Raw genomic sequence first — 25418 nt, 5'->3', positions numbered from 1 at the left:
CTTATAACAGCAGGTATGTCGGTGCTGTACTTATAATAGTAGGTAGGTCCTTGCTGTACTTAGAATAGCAGGTAGGTATGTGCTGTGTTTATAATAGCAGGTAGGTCCGTGCTGTACTTATAATAGCAGTTAGGTCCTTGATGTACTTAAAGTAGTATGTAGGTCCTTGCTATGTTTATACTAGCAGCTAGGTCCATGCTGTACTTATAATAGCAGGTAGGTTCGTACTGTACTTATCATAGCAGGTAGGTCCTTGATGTACCTAAAGTAGTATGTAGGTCTTTGCTGTACTTATAATAGAAGGTTAGTATGCATAATAATTATAATAGTAGGTAGATCCGTGTTATCCTGTAATAAATTTGGAGTATGTGCGTTTGGTAATAGCGCCCCGTTTTAAGGAATTCTTAGATTTTCGTGATTACGTGTTTGATTATTTGAGCTCGGTGCAATGTAAATATTCCTTAGCCCGAAATAATTAGCCAATTACTCGGAGCAGACGTCACGGAGTGAAGTGTTAGTGAGTTTCCATGATGCCATGATTCACGTTTAGTGAATTCAGGTCAAAACCACATGAGTATCCCTGGAGTACTATAGTCCCTATTAAAATCTAGTGGTGTACATTGGTGATGTGACCGCAGTGGCAGTATTTCCGGTAGGAAACTGGTAAATTATACAATTATATCAATAAGAAGAGACTCGGAAGATACCGTTTATGTAGCCATGATGGCAAATGTGATGCAGTTGTACTGGCGACTTGTGCCTTGAAACCTTGAATTGCCTAGCCTAAGGTGGCGTAGTTAAAATAGTTCCCTATGTTAAGGGATAGTTGTATAGTTCCTTCGGCGTGAACTGCTGACGGTACGGAACGTTGATGAAGAGAAACAATGCATATGTACGGTTGATTGATATTTGGCAAGTTGTGAGATCTGTGATCTTGCATTGATTAGAGCAAAATGTATGTATAGAATGGACACGTCGGGCTTTCTAATTCACGTCTGAAGTTGTATTGAAGTCTTTGGAAATTTGGGGTAAACTTGTGACTTCTAGCGGAATCGCGCCAGGGTTTGACACCGCTCGCTCAAGCAAATATCCCAGGCTTGTAACAATACTTATAGCAGCAGGTAGGCCCGTGCTGTACTTAAAACAACGGGTAGGCCAGCGACAAGTTATTGTCTTTCTATTTAAATGTGCATTTACTTGCTATTTATTTATTGACAATCATCTAAAATCAACATATCAAACTATATTTTTTTTAATTTCCCTAATTTTATCAAGTAAAGAAATTTGCCTTTAAGATTTAAGTCGTTCTCTATTGGTATACGATTCCTTTTTCATTTTCACAAAATTCAATACAATAGCTAGACAACGATTTATCTTCGACGAATTTATATTTCAGATTTGTACCCATTAACAACAATGTCAAAGGAAGTGTACCATAGCATATTTTATCAGAGTGACGGAGGTACTCTGGCCCATGAAATCAAAGACTTCTTTGCAAGAAAAAGATATAACATACAGTTCAATCTCCATAAACTGCAAGACACAGATACCAGACAAGCCTCCTTTTCCGGTGTCTCTATACTATTAATTACACCCGAGTCATATGACTTCATACAGTCAAGAAAAGATTCGGACCTTAATAAGCTGTTCCCAAATCCAGACTTCTCCGTGGCTCTGATTTTCCATGTTGTTAAGAGCCGGGATGAGATTAGCAAGATTTTAGCATCCCGTGTCAGAAACTCTCACAGGTGGTCATTATTGGAATTCCGGTCTGGAACTGGTCTTTCGACTCTCGGAATACATGTAATGCAAATTGTAGAGAATGTTGAATGCAACAGTTTACCATCCTCCTCGGTGACACAATTTCAAGTATGGCAGCCCGAGAACATAAAGGTAGAGAGTATTCGTATAAGTGAATAGTTCATTTAAGTGTGAAATGCAAGAGTTTCCGTTAGTAATTTGTATACATTTCTCCTCTACATGGAAACCTCTAATATAATATTGCTTAAAGAAGTTTTATGATGAATATTCCTGTGTCACAGATAAGCGTGAATATTCTTGTGACACAGATAAACATGAATATTCTTGTGACACAGATAAACATGTTCCAAGTAGAATTATCTTCCGATACTTTTTGCACGTATTTAATCTAATCTATACCTTTCTGTAATGGATTTTGTTTTTGGAATTTTTTAAATTTTTAATGGCAACTTTTAATAGATAAATGCATCAAGAAACACATATATGATAACATTAAAATCACCTTTAATGCCACTGTTTGCTAATTAGATCTCTAAACACTAATCTCCAAAGTAAAAATCACATTTTCTTCGCTTACTTCAGATGTGAAACTCCTGGCTGAATCCGTGTGTTTTGTCGTATCTTCCGATTATGATTATGCATGATGGTAAAGGAAAACTATATTATTTAGGTTCTTTGATCTCGAATTCGTATTGGACTGTTTATTGGTAACAAGCATGTCAAGTCTATCTAATCTGAATCATTCAACAGTGCTTTTGTCGCTGATTTAGCAGGTGAAAATTTGTTTCCACTTTTTTTTTAAATAAACTAATCTACGACTAAACTGAATAGAGTCTGTAATATTTTCATCTAAGCCTCACCAGCATGTTATCCTGATCTTCGACAAGCCAGTTGACGAGGGCACAGAAGTTACGGTCCTTCAGGAGTGGGACGGTGTGAAACAAGAAGCACAACACCTGAACTCTATGACATACAGCTTTATTATTGGAGGTAACTGAAGTCAACCATAGCTTATATTTTTTATGGTATCATCATGGCGCTTAATCTATTAGTTTGGCATATCGGGCCACATTGTTGATCTTACAAAGTGTTTGAACACTTTATCTATAGCTTCTGTATTCATAGTTTTTTTTATTATGTCAAATAAATATTTTACCGTCGTATTTTGCTTCGTTCTGAATTTCATGCACTTCTGATAAATATATACAAATATTTATTTCCTTATCGGGGAGGGATTCCAATAAATGTAACTTACTCAAACTCACTGATAAAATATAAATAAAAGATTTTAAAAAATTATATAAAAATGGACTTTATGCACATCAATATTTTCAGATGCAAAACCTGGTGAAAAAATAATTGAGGTGTTTGCTAACAATGTCAGTTACGGAAAAGCCAGGCTGCACGTACATTGCGTGGAACCGAAGATGGAACAGATCACCTCGCTTCTTCATAGCGTCATCAACCCAGTCGAGTTTATCTGTCAGTGTCTTCATATTGTACCAGAAAACCGACAGGATCTTGATATGGAACTTGTAGACTTGCTTTCTGCTGATTATAACTCAGTCAGCAATTTCTTTGACCAAAGATCCGGAGGTGAGATTAAGATACGACGTTACTCTTATATCCCTAAAAGTTAATGGATGTAAGAAGAGCGATACTAATTTTAAAAAATTATCATGAATTTCATAGTTATATATTGAAATATATCCTTACTGAACTATATTCTTCTGAGCCACCGTTGCGTTACCGTCTTAATCGCCACGAAGGTGATATCACGTTTGGAACTTCTTTTTCCATTTACGAAGAATATCTGACTTTATGTGTGTTATTCAGACCCGTATTTGCATAGTTAGGCCAATTTTATTTTTCTTCTTCTTTTGATCTCTCTCTCTCTCTCTCTCTCTCTCTCTCTCTCTCTCTCTCTCTCCATCGACATAAGGGTCTATAAATCCTACAGTGTGTCAACTGTAGACAATCTAGTACACATTTATGCAATAAACAAAATAAAGAACCCTAAAATATCACTCGCGATGATTAAAATCTTTTCTTTAAAGATGTTACGCTCTGAGGTATATAAGATACAACCGCTCTGTTATGTTACTAGTTACCTCAACCCGATAGTATCAATCCGCGTATGAAATGTGTTAAAAAAATAAAAATGTCATCCTTCTTGTTTTAACACAGTCATTATTTTGACAAAATACACAGTTTGAAGCATGATGTATAAGGTAAATTGTAAAACATCGCTTTTACAAAATATAGTAAAATTTGGGAACTTTATTTTATTGATGTAGTAATCGGCACAGAATGTAGAAAACCCATGCAAATCAACGGCTTTTAGCTTTAAAAAATATTCATTAGAAAGAAACTTTTTAGCAAATATACGGAAACTTCGCCACTCGTGACAGTACAATATTTCCACTTAGCTCCTGAAACATTTCGGTATATCTGCTCCAGAAAGGTAGATATCTTCTACATGTACAAGAAAAATGTAATTGAGACATATTCTTTGAATACAAATACCACCCCATTAAGCGGCACGATTTGAAACGTTGTTGTTGTTTCTGCTATTATTATTATTATTATTATTATTATTATTACTATTATTTTGTTGATGTCAAAGGATAAGAAATGAACAAACTGCGAATATATTGTTGGTATATGAATTCAAGCACAATCTGCCATTCTTATAATATTCACAGCTAGAGACAGAAAATAGATTGTTTTCATTCATTTTCAGATTCGCATTCAAAGTCTGTGCTTCCAACTCTGTTACATTTTGGTGCAAAGTATGGGTTGACACAGTTTTGCATGCAGCTTATTAAACTTCCTGGCAGTCACCATTCCCTGAGGATGAAAAACAAAGATGGCTTGCTTCCACGCGACTTTGCACGGAATGGAGGATTTGACGACTTGGCTGCGGTAAGTGTTAGACTCGACGATCTGTCTTAAATTACTTAAATTTACAGGCTTTATATTGAATCACTTTCGAATATGAAATTCATTAATCATCCCTGTTAATTAAAGAAACGCCTTCAAAAATATAAAAATAGTCCGACACGCTGTTAAGTTCTTTTTCAACAATCTTCGCATGACCTAATTTCTCAAATGCAACATTCATTTTGTCTTTGAAACAAAAATAGTTGTACGATACAGGAGCCCAATTTTTTTATTTATACAAGCATGCGGTAACCACCACCATCCCAACCCATCTGCCATGCAATAACCATCACCATCCCAACCCACTGGACATACGATAACCATCATCATCCCAACCCACTTAACATGCGATAACCACCACCATCCCAACCCACTTGACATGCAATAAATATTACCATCCCAACCCACATGACATGCGATAACCACCACCATCCCAACCCACTGGACATACTATAACCATCACCATCCCAACCCACTTGACATGCAATAACCATTACCATCACAATCCACTTGACATGCGACAACCATCATCATCTCAACCCACTTGACATGCGATAACCACCACTATCCCAACCAAATGGACTAAATCCCACTCAGACAAATATTTATAAGGACGTGTATTTAAATGCTTGCCGATACTTTTTCACACATCTCTCAAAAAGCACGTGTTTATTATATTCCATTGTCATTTTGTTTCTTTTCAAATCAGTAACGAACATTTTCTGTTGTTGATCTCATTTTTAGGCCAGTGTAAAATGTATCCTAAACTGGAATTGGTTTTTGTCAATTCTACTATGTGCCATAAACTGGAACCTTTTTTGTGATTCTACTGCCAGCCAAGCACCGAAAGCTTTGTCTTTTTGTTAGTACACCATGCATCAAAAATGGAATTGGTCATTCCACTGTGAATCATAAACTGGACTTGGTCATTCCACTCTGCATTGTGTACTGGAAACTGTATATTTTTATTACAGTAGTAACATTAGTTTTGACAAGTAATTCTGAAGACGTTGTTTATGTAGCTCAATTGAAATATTTCAATAGTCAAAACGCTCCGTAATAGTGTTGTGAAAAGTAATTTTATCATAATCAGTTAATTCTTCAGTCTTTATTAAAATTTCAGCTAGATTTAATGAGTCATGCTTTAGGAATCTTGTAAACTTTCTCATTTATTTCGTGAGATTTCAAAAAGGAAGCACAGACCTATGTCTTCTCACAGTATTTCATTAGGAGTAAACATAATGTTTTACCCGATTACTACACTTACCGTTTGAAATGTATAGAAATAGTCCATGAAAATGTGCTATTCATATTGCATTGTTTCTTTAATAGTCTTTTTAAGAGATTTCACTTAAATAACCCAGTATTTCTTGACATTCTTAAATATCTGAATCTTAAGCCAAGTAAGTTATCCTCTTAATAATTTCAATTTTTGTTACATAATCAGATTTTCTTTAAATATTGCTTTTTTGTAACAATTATGTAATAACTAATGATGAGTATAGCCACCATTTTCCCTAGATGCCTTTTAATAAAATTCGCTCAAAGAAAAAGGGAAACAAACAATCATATTGGTTTTCTTCCTTCAGTTTCTTCAAAATACCGAGAAGGGTACGTTTACACGCACACGTCAAAATTTCTTTAACATCTTGCATAAAATTAAACATAAAGTACACAACTAACGAAATTACTAGTATTAATATTACTACTAGTATTTCTACTAATACTACTACCAATAATAACATTCTTACTAACACAACTACTGCTGTACTAATATAGTCCTGTAGAACAAAAAGAATAATTTGTCCCAAGAAGCTGGAGACAAATTAATATTTCTATTTTTTCCAGATATTTGTTTTCATTAATAGTTGTCTCTGTAACGTGCTAAATAGACCAATATAAAGTTGTATTAGATCACACCAGTATTTGCAATGCAAACCGAAAATAAATGCGGTTAAAGTAATAGATATGATAGAAGGCATAACAGAATAAAATTACGATCCACCCTGGTCACACGGGTAAGAATTATTTAACGATATTCAAACTGGAGTTTGACGTTTGACTGCTGTTGTATTATGATGCATTATTGGAGCATGTGTAAGTAGAAGAATTTGTCATCTTTGAAAAAAGTAGAATAATATGCCAATCAAATTCAAAATAGTATTATCGAAAAAGAGCTGCATGTTTCGACTCTCATACAGGCTCAATGCCCAGTACATTTACATTGTACATTTTTGGATTATCATCCAGTGTCATGGTCTAGTACACCTAGCTTTCTACATGTTTGAACTATCATACAGTTGCAAGCTCAAGTACCCCTTGAATTGTACATGTTTGGACTGTGATACATTGTCGTGGATCAGTGCCCCTTACATATAGAATGTTTGGGTTTTGATCCACTGTCATGGCCCAGTACACCTCGCCTTTTACATGTTTCAACTACCATAATGTTCGAGACCAATTACCCCTTGAGTTGTACATGTCTGGATTATCATACAGACTCAAGGCCCAGTACATTTTCATTGTATATGTCTGGACTATCATACAGGCTCAAGACCCAGTACAGTTGCATTGTTCATGTCTGGACTATCATACAGGCTCAAGGCCCAGTACATTTTCACTGTATATGTCTGGACTATCATACAGGCTCAAGACCCAGTACAGTTGCATTGTATATATTTTGACTATCATACAGGCTCAAGGCCCAGTACAGTTGCATTGTTCATGTCTGGACTATCATACAGGCTCAAGGCCCAGTAAAGTTGCATTGTATATATTTTGACTATCATACAGGCTCAAGGCCCAGTACAGTTGCATTGTACATGTCTGGACTATCATACAGGATCGAGGCCTAGTACAGTTGCATTGTGCATGTCTGGACTATCATACAGGCTCAAGGCCCAGAACAGTTGCAGTGTACATGTCAGGACTATCATACGAGTTCAGGGTCCAGAATCACCAGCGCTTTACTTAACTATCAGACAATCTATAAGCCCGGTGCTCCTTGCATTTTAAGTTTGGCCTATCATAAAGGTTCAACGCCCAGAACTCCTTGCATTGTACATGGTTGGGACTATCATAACCCGGTACGTCTTCCATTTGTTAAGGGATTATAGCTTTTGAAATGTTTGAGGTCTCAACCTTTCGAAACACTTATGACTTTTAATATAACTAAGGTTATAGGCAATGAAAAATCGGTTAAATATTTATAGGTTCGTGTGTATTTTACTGATCTCCTCCCAGTTGAATATATATATATATATATATATATATATATATATATATATATATATATATATATATATATATATATATATATATATATATATTATTGCAACGGTGTCCTTGCCACTGTGTGCTGTCCGCTCATTTATCACTTGTGAGGCATGAAGAAAACGATAGAAGTATTAATAATCTCCGTTTTCAAAATGAATTTTATACGGTACACAATATCATCGCAAACTTATCGTCATCAAAAGTGGAGATTTTTTCTTCCAAATCCTACTCAGTAGCAGTTGGACTGTTTGAAACAAGATGAATTGATTCAACTTGCCAGAAAATATGATCTTTCTGAGGTAAAATGTTCTTTAACGAAGCAAGAAATAAAAAAATTGGTCCAGTATTTGATGGAAAAGATTGTTTTGGATAAAAGTGCTTTGGTTTCGATCAGTAAATCTGTATCGGACTCTGACATAAAAGTAAAGGAATTAAAATTGAAATACAAGATGGAATTAGAGTTAAAAAACGCTTGAACTTCAGAAAGAGGAGAAACGAATGCAGTTAGATAAAGAGGAGAGAGAGCAACAAATGCAATCGCAATTGAAGAAAGAGGAGAAACAAATGCAGTTGCAGAAAGAACAAATGCAATTACAGAACGAACAAATGCAGTTACAGAAAGAAAAGAAACAAATGCAGTTGCAATTGGAGAACGAGGAGGGAGAGAAGCAAATGCATCACTTGTCGTTGAACAGGAAAACGTTCCTGAGATCTGTTTGTTTCAAAGGGCCATTAATGAAACTGAAGCCACAGAAGTACCTGTCTGTTATTTCATTAAAATGGAATTCTTATGAGAAAATGAAGACCTCGCGAGGTATCTGCTGGTGAAGAGTAGTCAGTGAACTATGAAATTGTAGTTCCAAAATTGTAACGACAGGAATTACTTAGTCTGGCCCATGAAACTCCTTTTGCTGGTCATTTAAGGATTGATAAGACTTATCACAATATCTTGAATCACTTCTTTTGGCCAAAAATTAAAACTGATTCTTGTAAATACTGTAGATCTTGTCATCCTTGTCAAGTGGTAGGATAACCCAAATCAGAAGATACCTAAGGCTCATCTGCAACCTATTCCTGCATTTGACGATCCATTTAGCAGAATAATGGTAGATTGTGTCGGTCCCTTACCTATGACAAAGCCAGGTAACCAATACCGGTGACCATAATGTGTGCATCAACAAGATTCCCATAGGCAATTCCTTTGAGGAATAATAAAACTAAAACAATAGTAAAGGTTTTGATCAAGTTTTTTTAATCAATTTGGCCTTCCTAAATGTCTGCAATCTGATCAAGGGTCAAATTTTATGTCCGGAATCTTCTAGCTAATTATGCTTAGAACGGTTTATTACTAGGATCTTTGTTTTAAAGTATGGATTATTTTGGATTTCATTCGTAGAGCCGTAAATTCTGTTTTCTTATTTTTCACTTTGTATTCTAGGGAAATAAATTATTTGTTAAATTTAAAAAGCTTGTTGTATTCACTCTTTTTGTTTACTTGTTCTAAGAGCATAGACTCGTTTCCTTTTAAAGAAAAATGTAAAAATGCACACATCTCGTGGTATATCATTGATACAGCGTACAATATATATATATATATATATATATATATATATATATATATATATATATATATATATATATATATATATAACATGCATGCAAGTATATATATTTGTATGTATTATAAATAAAATATAGGTATTATGTTCGCTGTATCTTTCATATGCCACTTGTTGTATAAAGTTTTCATTTAAAGGAAACTCGGCAAACTTCGTTTGCTTTTAATGCAAAATTTATACATATCTTGCTATATCAATGATACAGCGTACATTTTATATATATATATATATATATATATATATATATATATATATATATATATATATATATATATATATATATATATATATATATATATATAATTCAGAAACAGTATAATGAAGAGTAAGGGATATAATACCCATCAAATAATAGGTTACTGAGGAGATAACATTTTGATCTGGTTTACACAGACTGAATTCGATGCTCTCCTTTTATAAAATACACAAAATAGTATATGCTGGTGAGCGAATGACATAATTAGTATAACATAATTATTGAACCCACATCAGTTTTCCTCTGCTCTGTCGGGCGATTTAAGGCAGGTTGTATATCGCTACAGACTTTCCAAAGTTTAGTGTACGCAGGGCCGGCGCTACCATATAGGCAAACTAGGCAGCCGCCTAGGGCGCTGATGTCAGGGGGCGCATTTCTCCAAATCAACAACAGTTTTGAAAAATAAATAAATACATATCAGTTTTATTGAGGATCGTTTTTATCCTGGTTTATTTCATACAGGGACAAATAATCGGGTAGATTCAGTCTGACCGAAACACCAGGCTGACCGGAACAAGCAAAATGAGTGAGTGAAAATCGCGCATATACGAAACTTTTAGGACGTAATTATGTTCGAGTGTTTTTTTAGGCCACGAGTTTTTCCGTGGAATCACGCGTATACGAAACTTTTAGTTTGCCGCGGAAACCAAATTCAGGAGGGTAACTCCTTATTTTAATGGTATAAACAAGGAAAGAATTGGGCAGACAAATTGATATTTTCCGGGGTGGGGGGGTGGCGGGTGCGCCAGAATCTAACCTTGCCTAGGGCGCCAGATAGTCTGGCGCCGGCCCTGAGTGTACGTTTCCTTAACTTTGCTTTCCATCGACTGTTATTACGATTAGTAAAATTGCTGACGTTTTAATAAGAGAAAAAAGTCGTAGTGACCTCTTTATACGACAAACCATAACGCTACAAAACTCTAAGATAACGAGTGATATCGACGAATTCATAATGCAGTGATAATCTTTTTTCAAGTTGCACACTTATGACTTTTGTTTGATTTTACAAAAGTGGGCATCCCTAAAATTAGCGCATAAACATCCGCATTCGTTGTCTGCTTTATGTACAACAAGCCAAATTAAAACAAATGTTGGCAAGTCGATACTAAGTTTAAAGAAAATAATGTAAAGTGAACATTTAATTTCTTTTTTTAATGCATTCATTATTCCATTTAATGCCTGCGTTGCGAACGAAAAGATGTAAGAAAAAATGCTCGTTACTTGGTTTTTTCAAGGGATGATAAGATATAATGAGGGATGGATACATGAAAGTTTGTGTCTGTCTGTTGTGGGGTTTAAACGAGCAGGCAAGGGTTTCTTGGATAGAACCCCTGGAGGGGAAATTCAAGAGAATCGTCCAGAAATTTCTGCATTTTGAGAGGTTTCAGGATATAATGTTTACCATGTAACTGTAAAGAAAACGTACATTACGATAGATTAAGGCTGTTGTGCGCTCATATTTTTTTTTTTTGGGGGGGGGGGCACGTGCAAGCTCCACCTACCCCCTCAGCCCGATCCTTTCCTGATATTGTAGTACTTTTCTAGACATAAAAGATTGTGTCAGCATTGGGGCTGCACATCAATTTGTAAAGTTCGCTACAACAGACGAAGATAATAGTCATTTATATGCATAAAAACCTTAACCTGATTCCTTCAAATTTCAAATATTTTCATAATGGAATTAACTGTAATGGTTTACATAGTTTCGTTACCTTTTCAGAGGAAGGCATACCAATATCATCCAGTCCACAGTTCAGCTTGGAAGACATAGGTATTCACCATAATATGTATGATTGTTTCTCTTACTACTTAAGAACAAAAGAATGGCCCGTTTAACTTAATTTCCTTCAAATTTGACGCTTTCAGTGAGTTTTCGCCCTTCTATTGTGTACGAATAAAAATATCAACTTGCGAAGTTTATTTCATTTACATTTAAATTTGTTGTGGTCATGTACACGAGTGTTATTATTGCTTTGACCCCATCTATCTTCGGACTGGGGTCTCAAAATGGTCCAGTGGGCTGAAAGTTGAATTACATTTACGATGTTGTGACATTTTCAGAGACTATACAGCAGAGCTGAAGAAAACCGGGTCTTTACAAGATTTTTTACTCATGTAGGGTAGTCCTTGTATTGATCATGAATTCTGAATTCCTGCAGCAATTTACGGCAGGGTTAAATATTATCAGAAATACTGGTCTAACCGGTAATGAATCGCTTGCTCTTAATAAGTCATTCCTTGGTTACTTTTTTTTGGGGGGGGGGGCACCAGACAGATGCCCCCCTCCCAAGAAAAAGGAAAGTGTTTATATGTATGTGTTTTCCCCCAGGTGTGTTGTATGTTTTTTAAGAAAAGAATTCCGATCAAAAATTTATTTTAAAATATTTTTTGACGGGGTATTTGTTGGATTTCCTAGTGTTTTCTACAGGGTAATTCTTCCGAATTGGTTTTTATCAACTTACTCGAAGTCCCATCCCTGATGTTCTAGTTGACCATGGCTAGAGGTCACCTATATCCCGTGTGTGCTATGTGTATATTGCTATATGGTATGTATGTATGCTATATGTAGTTTTCTTTGTAGGGATAGCCAGTTATTTCAAATTGTAACCCAGTTGTCTTACAATTTTATATTTTATCAATGGTTATATTTATTTCAAATTTGGAATTTTGGCGATTTTGGCGATGAAACGGTGGACTATTGGTTTTGAAAAGAAGAAAAAAAAACTATTGTATGTGTGTGTTGGTCTGTGTCGCTCTTCGCATAGATTAATATGATTAGGTCGGTTGGGCTCGAGCAGGTGTCCACTCTTTCTTTATTTACTGTATTTCTCTGCTCGAGTTAGTCCGCCTTTATTTATTTAATGATCATGTTCCAAAAAAATCCCAAAGGTAATTTTTATATTTATTTCCCGCTAAATGGGGATAGATACACAGTACGGGAGCTGTGTAACAGAGACAGAGTGAATTAGGTCGAGAGTAAATACGAATAATTATTTCTTTGCATTGTACGCCTGAGTTTCCCACCTGGGGTGATTTTTAAACTCTTTCACGGGCCTGTTTACTTTGTGTAGCGCCATGTGACGTAGCCCCGTGACGTCATTGTCTCGTACTTCCCCAGTTAGGGATCCCTGTCCCTCCCTGTTTTTTTGTCATTTTCTATATCCATTAGGAATGAGAGAAACATGGAGAAGAAAAAAGGTTTCCTTTAGGTTTAGGAAGTTATATGACTGGAAGATTTGAGAGTCATAATAAGAATTTATGTGTGGGATATTTCTACAAATTTTCAGTTTTAGGAAGTTATATGACTGGGAGATTTGTATATTTACTTGTTAAATGTTTGAAATTAAAATGCGATTGAATTTTATTTATTTTTTAAATAATTTTTTATTATTTTTTTTTAATTTCCCTATTACTATGATCTGGCCACAGGCTTTCATTGTGTCTACAATATAGTCAGTTATTTTATATAGTGTTTCTTTGTCAAATTTCCCATCTAAGTATAGTAAGTTTTCTTTTCTATATCTGTCGTTCTTACTAATTTTCTCTATAACTCTCAGTCTGTCCAGTTTTCTTTTCTCGCACTGAGTGATAACATGATGTTTGCTAAAAATAGCTTTTTTAACACAGTGGACAATTTGGCGGTACTCGGACAACACTGGTCAACAGTGAAATCATTACTGACTTGAAAAGGCCCTAATCTGTAGTATTTTGGTGTGCCGAACACGAATATAACCGTGAAAAATTTGTATTGGCTCTCGTTTTGAAGATATTCATATACCTCATTTTCTATGTTTCACTGTGTAAATTTCTCCAGTAGGACTGCAGCAACATCCGGAATAATGATGTAACATTGCATAATACCATCATGCTCACATCATCCACAGTTGATTGCATCATTTTCTGATGCAATGCAATACTAATGCCATGCGGCTGCTGAAGTAAGTTGACGTCAGCAGTGTACTATACATGTGTAGGCCTATTATACTAATGCCAGGCGGCTGCTGAAGCTGACGTAAGCAGTGTACTATATAAAGCCCAATCAGATAGGTTCAGCATTTAAAATATTTTAGACGTTGTGCGAGACAGTTCAAGCTACTGTTACATAAAACTTATTATTTTATCCATTTACGTACAATAAAGAACAGTAATGCCTCGAAAGTGTGTTAATACCGCGGACAATTTTTGCTATATTTGTGGGGAAGTGACATTTGCCAACCAGAAGAAAAGTATCAATTCTCAAGTGAAGAAGGCATATCATCTTTACTTCGGATGCAAGGTTGGTGACCAAGACAAGCCTTGGGCTCCGCATATATGCTGTGCTACATGTACAACACAGCTTTCACAGTGGTTGAATTGCAAAAGGTCATCAATGCCGTTTGCAGTCCCAATGGTGTGGAGAGAGCCAAGCAACCACCTAAATGACTGTTACTTCTGCTTGGTTCCTCCTCTTTCCGGCGGAATAACGAAGCGAAAGAAGTCGAGAATAGTCTACCCAAACATTCCGTCTGCATTGAGACCAGTTCCACATGGTGAGGGACTTCCTATTCCAGAACCTCCAGCAGAATATTCTCTTGATTCATCTGACGAAGACAAAGGTGAGTCGACCTGTTCTTCTCCTGGTCCATCAGCATGCAGTGATCCAGATTTTCACTGTGGTGCATCATCAACCCCACACAGAATAACACAGGAAGAACTAAATGACCTGATTCGTGATTTGGACTTATCAAAGAACAAGGCAGAATTGCTAGGATCAAGACTCCAACAATGGAATCTTCTAGAAGAAGATGTCACAATTACTGCATATCGAAAGCGCCACCAGCAATTGGAGCCTTTCTTCAGAAAGGAAAGTAATCTGATATTCTGTTCCGATATTGAGGGCCTCATGAATGCTTTGAAAATCACTCATGACCCACAAGAATGGAGACTATTTGTGGACTCTTCGAAACTGAGTCTCAAGGCTGTGCTTTTGCACAATGGAAACATTCTTCCATCTATTCCAGTAGCGTATGCTGTCCACATGAAAGAGACATACGATAACTTAAGGCAGCTACTGAATTCCATTGAGTATAACAAGTACAGCTGGCACCTCTGTGGTGATTTGAAGGTAGTTGCCCTTTTAATGGGACTGCAGCAAGGATATACAAAATACATGTGTTTCTTATGCGAGTGGGATAGCCGAGCAAGGGAAATGCACTACATGAGGAAGGAATGGACTCACAGGCAGAATGTAGCCATTGGAGAGAAGAATATCCAACACCCAGCTCTGGTTGAGGCTCAGAAAATCTTGCTACCACCCCTTCACATCAAACTAGGTTTGATGAAGAACTTCGTGAAAGCCATTGACCGGACTTTGCCAGCATTCCGATACCTGCATGAAAAATTTCCTCGACTCAGCGAAGCAAAGATTAAAGAGGGAGTTTTTGTGGGTCCTCAGATTCGAGAGCTTTTCAAAGATGACCGGTTCAACAACTTGCTGGAAGGTGACGCGAAACAAGCATGGAATGCTTTTCGCCTAGTTTCTACAAACTTCCTCGGAAATGTTAGGGCAGAAAACTATAAGGAACTAGTAGAAGACATGTTGATGAAGTATAAGAAACTTGGCTGCAATATGTCTCTAAAGATTCACTTCCTTCATTCCCATTTGGATTTCTTTCCTAGCAACTGTGGTATTGTTAGTGATGAACACGGCGAACGTTTTCATCAATATATCGCAACAATGGAACAAAGATACCAGGGAAAATGGTCCACTACAATGCTGGCTGACTACTGCTGGACACTCCTCAGAGATGCTCCCGAACAGCTGTACAAGAGACAGGCGAAGAAATCTAAGATGTAGTCAATGACTTGATTTTTTATAGGTAGGCTATTACAGTTGACCTTTTACTATTGGAATGCATTTCGTTATGTAAACATTAATTTCTTGCAGATTACAAAAAAACTAGAGCCAATTTTGCAATTTGACTGTCATATTCGTGTTCAGCACATAAAAATTGATAAGAATTGACTAATTTTATTTCAGTAACATGACTTTTGTAAAAATTTGTTGTCCAGTGCAATATGCCGTCGCACTGCAACCTCTCCCGTCAATCATGCATCATGCATGTATTTGACCCAGAGGCTTTGTATTTTAACTGAGCCTAGTTTAACCCAGTGCCCCCCATGCTCTTTCCCAATTAATATATAGCTTATCTTCTTCTATTCAATTTTTATATTTTTTGTAGTTATTTCCCTTATCCATTTGTATGTAAGTTGATCATCTAGTTCCCATAGCTCTTTAGTATCTCTATACATCTGTAGTAGTTCTTTAATATATCTAAATCTTCTAGGTATTTCTAGGTTCTTTTACAAATTTATTATTTTGATAAATGTCTCTTCTGTTTCTCACAACAAAAAAAAACTCAAACCAATATACATATATCCCTTCCCAAGGGTATTATGGCACTATTTGTATTTTTTGTAAATCTATTTAAAATATTAGCATGCTTAATTAACGTTGGATTCGGTATTGCTAGTCCTCCATTTTCCCTTGCTTTATATAAAGTTTCTTTTTTTTACATAATGTGTTTTAAAATCCCAAGTATAGTTAATCATGGGATTATCAATTATTATTTTTGCATTGTTGTATTAATAATGTCATTTGACTTTAGTATATAATTAATATTTGTATATATGTATGTTTTGGCCACTTGGGCCTGTTCCATGAGGCAGAGTGGCGTAAGTGCCCAGATGTTCACATGTTTGTCTATATTTCTCTCATGTCCTTACAGTTTGTTTTCTCTTCTCCTTTTCCGAAATATATACCTAGTGCTTTGATTTTCTCCTTGATCTGATGGGGGGGGGGGTAATCCAGATTGATTTCCCCTCCAGTTTCCTATTTTTAGTATTTCCGTTTTTTCATGGTTGATTTTGGACCCTGAGGCTTTTCCAAATTTTTCAAATTCCTGTATCAAGTATTTATTGGAATTAGTGTCTTTTATGAAGTTTGCACAATCATCGGCGTGTTGTAACATCTTTATTTCCTCTTTTATGTTTGGAACTTTTATGCCTTCAATCATTGTATTTAAAATTTCTTACGTCGAGGTGAGTTCGTTATACAAATCTTTGTGTTCTGACGATATCACCTCGCATTAAATTTCTTGTAAATACTAATCAATTGATTTATCTTCTATTTCTTCTGTTTTGTATAAACCATGGTAGTAGTTTTTAATGTGATTCAAGATTTTACCTTTGTCTGTTGTTATCTCATTATTATTTATTTTCAAATTTTCAATACATCCAACCCCCCCCCTTTTTTTAATTCTTCACTTCTACTGAGTAGTCTGCTTTTTTGTTTACATTTGTACATTTTCCTGCTCTTACCTCTCTACCTTTTCCTTCTTCTTCCAGTATCTCAGTCTTTTTCTCAGTTTTTGTAACACTTCTGCTGTGTTTCTTTTTCCTAGTTGTCTATTTATTTCTTCTTTTTCCATTTTAATTTTCTCTTTCCTTATTTTTCTAAATTCTATTGCTTTCTTTTTAGATATTTTTTTAAAGTTGGTCCCATTCATTTAAATTATCTTTATTTCCCCTTTCTATATATTTTTTAATTTCTTCTCTTATCTCTTTAATAAAATTTACTTCTTCCAGTATTTTATTATTAAATTTCCAGCTCCCTTTCCCTCATTGATTTCTGGATTTTACTTCTGTATCTACGTATATTAATTTAGTTCATGATGCCTGCCTCTTTATATATTTTTTATCATAATTTGTACATAGAAATTTGTCCAATCTGCTACCCTTATCTGTTTTATATTCATATGTAAAATCTCTTTTTAAAATATTCAATCTTCTATATACATCTGTTAGTTTATGTCTTGTGAAGAAATTTTCCATTTCTGGTTTAAATCTTAGATCATTAGTTGTCAGTTTATCTATTCTGTCTATATTGTCCCCCACCCAATTAAAGTCGCCCCCTAATATTAAATTTTCTACTGTATATTTTTCAAGATATTTTGATAGTCTGTCTAAAAATTGTTGCTTTCGGTATTTATTAGGTATTTATTTATTAGCTGGTAGGTACATATTAACGAAATGTATGTTCTCCATAACTATATGTAGTAATCGCCCTTTAAAAAATCCCCTTCTTCCTTTCTTTCCCATTTAACACCTTTCTTATTATTAATTATTGTTGCAACGCCCCCTGTTAAGTCTTTTCCTGTGTAATTATTTAGTATTACTATTCCATTAAGTTTTTTCCCACATAAAGATATAAGTTCTCTGGTGAAGCCATTGTAAGTTTCTTGTAAAAAAAAACATCGTAAATTAAGTCCTTATTAAGTTTTAGTATTTTTTCTTTATTTATTCCATTAGCATTTATTGACAATAAACGGAAGTTTGTTCGTTCCATTTTTGTCACTTCGTCAAGTTGTCGCACGGTTGTTCTCACTGTTACATAATTTAATTTTAAAAAAGAAAAGTGTAATGTTTACTTTATAGTTAGATTAGATTTATGGGTTTATTTGTGGGGGCACTGGGTCACCCCCTAGTGTACTGTTAATTGGAATTTCTGTTGTGTTTTGATCAGTAGCATTGGTCTTGTCAGTTGTATTTTCCGTGTCCATGTCGGTTTCCATTGTATTTCCGGTCCTATGTGTATCGTCAGTGTCACTTTCGTATTCTGTCCCTGTTTCAAAATTCTCGTCGCTTTCGCTTCCCTCGTCATTTTCCTCTTCGTCTTTGTCTTCTTCTTCGTTTTCATCGTCAATTTCTTTCTTGTCCGTTATGTCCGTCTGTCCATTTTTTCTGTCCGTAGTTTCCGGTCCCATTTTGTTTTTCTTTGTCATGTTTTGCAGTGTTTCAAATTCCTTTTTATGTGCAGTTTCAGGAGTGTCGAATTTGTTTTCCTCTATTTCTCAGTCCTGTGAAGAGCTTGACTCTGAGAAGGCTTTTCGTTTTTTATGTTCTTATTGGGTAGTAGAGTCGATGTAAGGGGTACCAGACCAGAAAGGTCTGTTTGATCCCCTTCCATTTCCTCCTCTTCCTTTTCTTGTAGTGATGTTTTTTCTTCTTGCAATGGTGCGAATTTGTTACTGAATTTAATTTTAGTTTTAATTGGTTCGGGGTGAGGTGTGACAAATTCCAGTTTTATTTGGGCTGAGAATTTTTGCCCATTCTGACGTAATTTGAGATTGCTCCAAACTTTGGTTTATTTCCGGTATTGACACCGCTATCTCTGGTGGCAATGTCTCACTGGTCTGTTTTGGGATTGTATTTTGGTGTGTTTGTGCAATTGAAATTTCTGCACGCACCTCATCTTCTATTATTTGTGGGTTTAAGACTGTCGCCACCTTACTTGCGTATGTAGGGGCTGATGGTTTATTTGTGCATTGTTGGGGGCCATTCCCGGTTTGCCCACATTTCGGACATTTCCTCTCTAACTCACATCCCTTGTACCATGTTTTGAGCCTAAAGCCCATTACATAGAAATGTGCTGGTATTCTTTTGTATCTTCTTTCTTGACCAGTAAGATTCTTACTCCCGATTTAATTGGCCCGAACCCCCAAATGGTGGCCATCTTGTGCGCCTTGACTTGCGTTTGAAGTTTGGTTTCTACTTTATGCACCAATTCGTTTGTGTCTATTTCAAGTGGTAGCCCAGACACAAACAATTCACCTGTTTTCCCTTCCATTTCCCTTATAAAGGGTGGTGTTGCTCTAACTTGGTCAGTTATCCCCTTCACTTCTATTGACTCAGATGTGATTAGGGGGTGTCAAAGTCTTTGGGATATAAAACGTACTTGTTATATCCATCATTGTGGAGGCCATCGATTTTCCCCAAGTCAATTCCTTGTACATGTAGGGCCATCAGTACATCTGGCTGCCTCGGTGCATTCGCCGTTTCTCCAAAATCTATTGTCTGACAACCCTTGGGGTGATATGCAAATAATCTATCTTCCTCTACTTATGTTTTGTGGTAAGTACTGAGTTTATTACTGGTTTGGTACTAATTGCTCCTAATTCTACCTGATCCATTGTTTCTCTAAACTTTATTCAGGGCTTAAGATCCAATTTAGAGACTGGGGTCTCACACCACTCTTTAGTTGTTGTTGTTGTTGTTGTGGGGTTTAACGCCATTTTGCAGCACATGATAGGCTATACATGGCGGCCAGTATTAATGGTGGAGGAAGAACCAGAGAAAACCCCGGAAAGAACCACCGACCCACGAGAAGCTACTGGCAAGCTTTCTCACATACCCACATTGGCTGAATCTTAGACTCGAACCGCCGCAGACAGAGGTGAGATGGCAGTGATCCGTAACGAAGAGCGCTTTAGACCACTCGGCCACTCGGGGCCCCCCCACTCTTTAGCATTTACTAATTTATTTCAATGAATTTTGAAAATATGAGGCGGTTAACCCTTGCAAACAAACTCAAAGAGCTAAACAGTCTTGGATTCTAAAGGGCAAAATATTGTAATCTCTATCAAAATATATACAAAAATGCAAAATAATGAAGCAAAGAAAATACCATGAAACAAAAAGACCCCAAAATTGGGTCAGCAAAGGAAATTTTTTCAAAATATCGACTGCAAGTGTAATGCTCACGCGATATTTAAATACCTGTCCCTTAAATCACTCTCACTCGAAGGCTTTCTTTCTCGTAAAGATATAGATTATAACACTCATTACTGAGAAGCACAAGCAACCGCATTAATCCATTTCCCTTCTTAACAGCGACAAATCCACGTGTTGCCTGTTCGGCGTCTAGATTATGATTCCTTAGTTACAAGAAGGTCAAATATGTTGCGCTGGTAACTATATATTGATTGTATACTGATAAATTGTAAGTCATTTCACAAGGCATCTTGTAATCTGTTCTACTCATATATATATATGAAGTTTCCACATTTATGCATTTCGGTTTCAATGGAAACACTCGATATTCAATACGTTTAAAGAAAAACCGTCATCGTAATATGACTTAAGGGCATAATGTATTAAGACTGCATCACAAGCCATGACAGGTTTCAATTTACATGGTGAGTGTACTCTGCAATAAGGTTATGCTAGTAAATATAGGTAAAGATAAAACACACAGAGGCTATCACTTACAAATTCCTCTGTTGTGGCTAGGTTGGTTTTCTCTTTACTTGTGTTTTTTTTTTTGGGGGGGGTAGGTGGGTGGTATTCATAGCTGTCGGTCAGGGGCCGAATGTATTATAATGAGAACTTTAACTCACATTAATGAAAGCGAATGTTCAGTACATATGTACTGAGAGAGAGAGAGAGAGAGAGAGAGAGAGAGAGAGAGAGAGAGAGTTAAAATGAGTATTCGTAAGTATGCGGTCCACAAAAATGGCATTTGTCACTATTTATGTCCATTCTGCATGTAACATCCTCCCTCTATTTGGGAACGTGTTGCGGATTATCAAAGTTTACCTTATTTATCTATTTGGAAACGTGTTGGGAATTATCAAAGTTTATATTATTTATCTATTTTGAAATGTGTACGTGGATCGTCAAATTTGCTCCTATTTATTTATTTCAGACTCTGATGATACATTCCTGTCTTCTACAAACCATGACGGGAAAAAACATGTAAGAAAATACTGTCTTGAACAGCGACTACTACTGAATGACGAAAGAGCACAGGTAAGAAATACTGTCTTGAATAGCGATTACTATCGAATGACGAAAGACCACAAGTAGGAAATACTGTCATGAATAGCGATTACTATCGAATAATGAAAGACCACAGGTCAGAAATACTGTCTTGAAGAGCGATTACTATTGGATGACGAGAGACCACATGAACGAAATACTGTCTTGAACAGCGATTATTATTGGATAACGAAAGACTACAGGTAAAGATTAATGCATGAAAAACGATTTCTATTGGTTGACGAGAGACCACATGTAAGATGGTTGGTTGGTTGTTTTGGGTTAATGCCATTTTTCAGCACATGATACACGGTGACCAGTATCTTTGGTGCAGGAATAATACTGGAAAGCTCCGGGAAGAACCACCGACCCACGGGAAGCTACCTGCAAACTTTCTTTCAATTCCACATTGGCCAAACCCGATAGATACATCAAGACCTATCATTTTCCCTATCAGGCTCATCATAACAGATATATAAATATTCATCTGAAAATGTTAATTCTTCGAATAGTGGGTAATGGAAAGTAACGGAACTTATGCCATTTAAATGTATTTTTCACCAGGGAGCCATACCAGTGACATTTTACAAAAAGGGGAGAGAATCAATGATACGGTATGTGATGTACACTATGTGAGTAATGCAACAGCTTACAAATTGTTAAAGTTAATAATTGATACTCACTGCCAATCAACAAAGACAAATACACATCTTTTAACGAACGGATTCTAGTGTTTGATACAAGAAACAAGACATACATTATAGTGCTTTAAACAATAACAAAAATGTAGTATGATGATTTATTTATGCAACAACAACATATACATCATAGTGTTTTATACAACAACGCATATCTTCTGGTGTTTTATACAGTAACAGCACATAAATTATAGTCTTTTATACAATAAAAGCACATACAATATAGTTTTAAATAATATAAACACATACATTACACATACATTGAACTGTTTTATATAATACAACGTATGCATTAGTGTTTTATACAATACCAACATCGATCTTGGTGTTGTATGCAATAGCAATACATGGATTATAGCGTTTTATACAAAAACAACACATACATTATAGTGGGGTTTTTATATATAAAAAATAACACATACATTACAGCGTTTAATGCAATAAGAACATTCATTATATCCCCATTTTTTTTTATCTCCGTTAACTTTACATTGTCAGAATCGTTCAGTATTTTAAGATATTGCACTCACGTGTGCCAAATAGTGTATTAGGAGCTACTTTGTAAACAACTCATGTACACTCACGTAGGAGGCGCTTTACGTTTTGGCTGATTAAATTTGTTTCTGAATGAACTAAAGCAGATGTTCCGTGGACTGCCACATTCCAGCTGCTTTGTCACATTCCGCGTTATCTTTCTTGATACAATGTTTCGGTGTGTGGGGTGGGGATGGAAGCTGCGGTATGTGTGTAACATAGAATCCGCCTATATACTAGCGTGGTTTACATGTTAACTTACAGAAACAAATAAACTCACTCCTGTTCACAGAAGAATGTGAACATAAACTGGTATCCAGCTGAGAGAACTTTATTTAACTACGGCATATTTACGCTGTAAATATATGATGCTAATCCGACTCTAAAAGAAATTTGCTTAAGTCTTCTGTATAGCCTATTGTTCCAAATCACAAATACATTACAATAAATATGAGAATTTCTGCATCCAATAACCCTCTTTCACAAGAATATCGGAACAATGTAATGTTTAGTTGTGAAAGTTACGTTTTCGGATAATAACTGATCGACTCACTGGTACTGTGTATCGTATCAAACAATGTAACATCGTACGCATAGGACATTCTGTGTTAAAAAAATGAGTTTGTCTTTGTAAAATGTTAAAATGTTATGTTTATGCGGATGAATGCCTGTGCTTTGGTTGATAGTTGCAAAAAGATTTAATCTACATTTACTGGTTCAACTTTGTTTTGGGGCTATATTTTACGCTTCACAATTGAAAGGTACAGCGTCTGTCAGAATGCACATTATTCATTCTTCTTTCTATCTAAATAATTTCCACTGAAATAAAAATTATTTGATAAAAAGAATCGTAATTGGGTAATAGTTTACGAAATTCGTTGAATAATGCCCAGCTTTTGCTCACCAAGGCTGTCAAAGGGTGGTATTATTCAACTCGTTTCAAACACTCAATATTAAATCATTACCCATTTGAGATCATCTTTTAGTGGTACTGATTGATGATACAGGTATAGGGTGCGTATTAGGCGAGGGTTATATAAAACTCAGGCAAGCGATACGCGCTCGTATCACTTGCTTGTCGCCCTATTGGACTTGTATTACTCGCCCATCAGACGTCACATCGGAGTATACTTTGTAGCTTGTTCTATAATGAACGCAGTTTGAAAGAAAACAAGATTAATTTTATCCTCTCAGTAAATATGTAATTAAACGTTGGTTACGGTACTCATTGTCTTCCCTATATGTCACAACAACCGTAATTGCACCCATTGCCTTGCCTTGCCTTGTTGCGTCTCGACTAACCTCACATCGCCAAAAGAAATGAAACCTGGTCATGGATTTAGATATCTGCTTGTAGCGGACACGCTTGCATAGCTACCCATTAATTAACTCTGGTCTAAAGGCAGTCACTCGGAATTACTCTGATAGAAATCAAGGCAGATAAAAGTTCGTATAGAAAGTTATAACTATACATCACGTTGGAAAGTGATATCCCTGGATCAAAGGAGAGGATACGTGATAATATGAGATACTATTTTGGCGGAGTTGTGTGCGTAGTCGAGATGGTACGGACGCGAGATGATAGATGCATAACCCTTAGATCTAGGGTTGATTCTCAGAAGGATTGAAATGAAATAATTATCTAATTTGTATATATATGCTATTTGCTTCTCAGTATGATAGTCAAATAATTAAAGAGATCATCGTCACCTTATTTCCCTTTGCATTTCTAACAACAGCACAAACGTACATGTAGTTTCGTTATTTTAATAGCGTGTTTCGACTATTTCTTCTTTTCACCGTTTAACTTTTGGCAGTAGATTTCTTTCCATTCAAACATGTACTAGTCTAGGTTTTCGCTCAGTATTTATGTTTCTTGTTAGTTTTACTTACTGGTATCAGTTGTATCTTACTCTGACGAAGCGCCTTATTACATGGAAAATGCTGCAAAACTGTTTCTGTAACTGAGCTGTTATCAGCTGTTATGTATATTCGATCAGTAAGACAGGCAAGATTGTATATTGTAAATGTATTTTAGTTTTACGCCATGTACATAAGACGGTGTTATTCGATACATGGCTTGTTAGTGAGACGGTACAGTTTCACGCCTGTGCTTTACGTTACTTTCTTTGATCAATGAATACGTGAAATTTTAATCAGATGTGAGGTAACTATGAAGTCTTGTAGACACCGATATTCAGCGTCATATGAACTTGTAATGACATTATAAAACAAGGAATAAGTCCATGTACTCGCCACTAAAGATAAAAATTTGCATTTCAACAGGAAATCAGTACGAGGTTACTTTACTAGTTTTCTGTAGGTTCTACCCATCAGCTTGGATGCTGTTCGAGTAGCCACACTAAAATATATAGCTCTCTGTTGTCATGGTTACGTACACCACGAAATCGCTTTAATGATGAAATAACAACAAATTCAGAACAATATTTCATATTTATTGTCATTAAAGTGGGAATTTTAACCATTGCTTCATATACATAGGCAATATACATGTGTGTGGGTGTGAGTGTGCAAATCTCTTTGGTATCAGTATTGCATGTAAATGAGGCCTATGTCATTGAGAACCATTCTGAAACAAATTGGTAAATCAAAGAAATTTTCATCAGCTAAAATGTTATATTTTTTAATGACAATTAAACATTGAAAAGGGTTAGAGATTATTTCGAGTATGTG

General features: G+C 35.8%; 1 protein-coding gene across 4 annotated transcripts in view; it reads left to right on the top strand.

The window, feature by feature from the left end:
• Positions 1-25418, top strand: part of LOC149806006 (uncharacterized) — a 39385-nt gene that overhangs the window by 6416 nt on the left and 7551 nt on the right. For 3 of the 4 annotated variants that reach the window (XM_089950836.1, XM_089950835.1, XM_089950837.1), the window contains 7 exons: positions 1397-1893; positions 2616-2751; positions 3097-3357; positions 4505-4686; positions 6294-6315; positions 11576-11626; positions 21380-21483. In XM_089950836.1, coding sequence (XP_089806962.1) covers positions 1417-1893; positions 2616-2751; positions 3097-3357; positions 4505-4686; positions 6294-6315; positions 11576-11626; positions 21380-21483 — 1233 coding nt within the window. In that variant the 5' untranslated portion in view covers positions 1397-1416. The remainder of the gene's footprint in view (positions 1-1396; positions 1894-2615; positions 2752-3096; positions 3358-4504; positions 4687-6293; positions 6316-11575; positions 11627-21379; positions 21484-25418) is intronic. The other variant, XM_089950838.1, reaches the window with a different exon arrangement.

Source organism: Sinohyriopsis cumingii, chromosome 2 (assembly GCF_028554795.1).
Source record: "Sinohyriopsis cumingii isolate HCF-2022 chromosome 2, ASM2855479v2, whole genome shotgun sequence".
Taxonomy (NCBI): domain Eukaryota; kingdom Metazoa; phylum Mollusca; class Bivalvia; order Unionida; family Unionidae; genus Sinohyriopsis; species Sinohyriopsis cumingii.
This window is presented reverse-complemented; position numbering and strand designations above follow the sequence as displayed.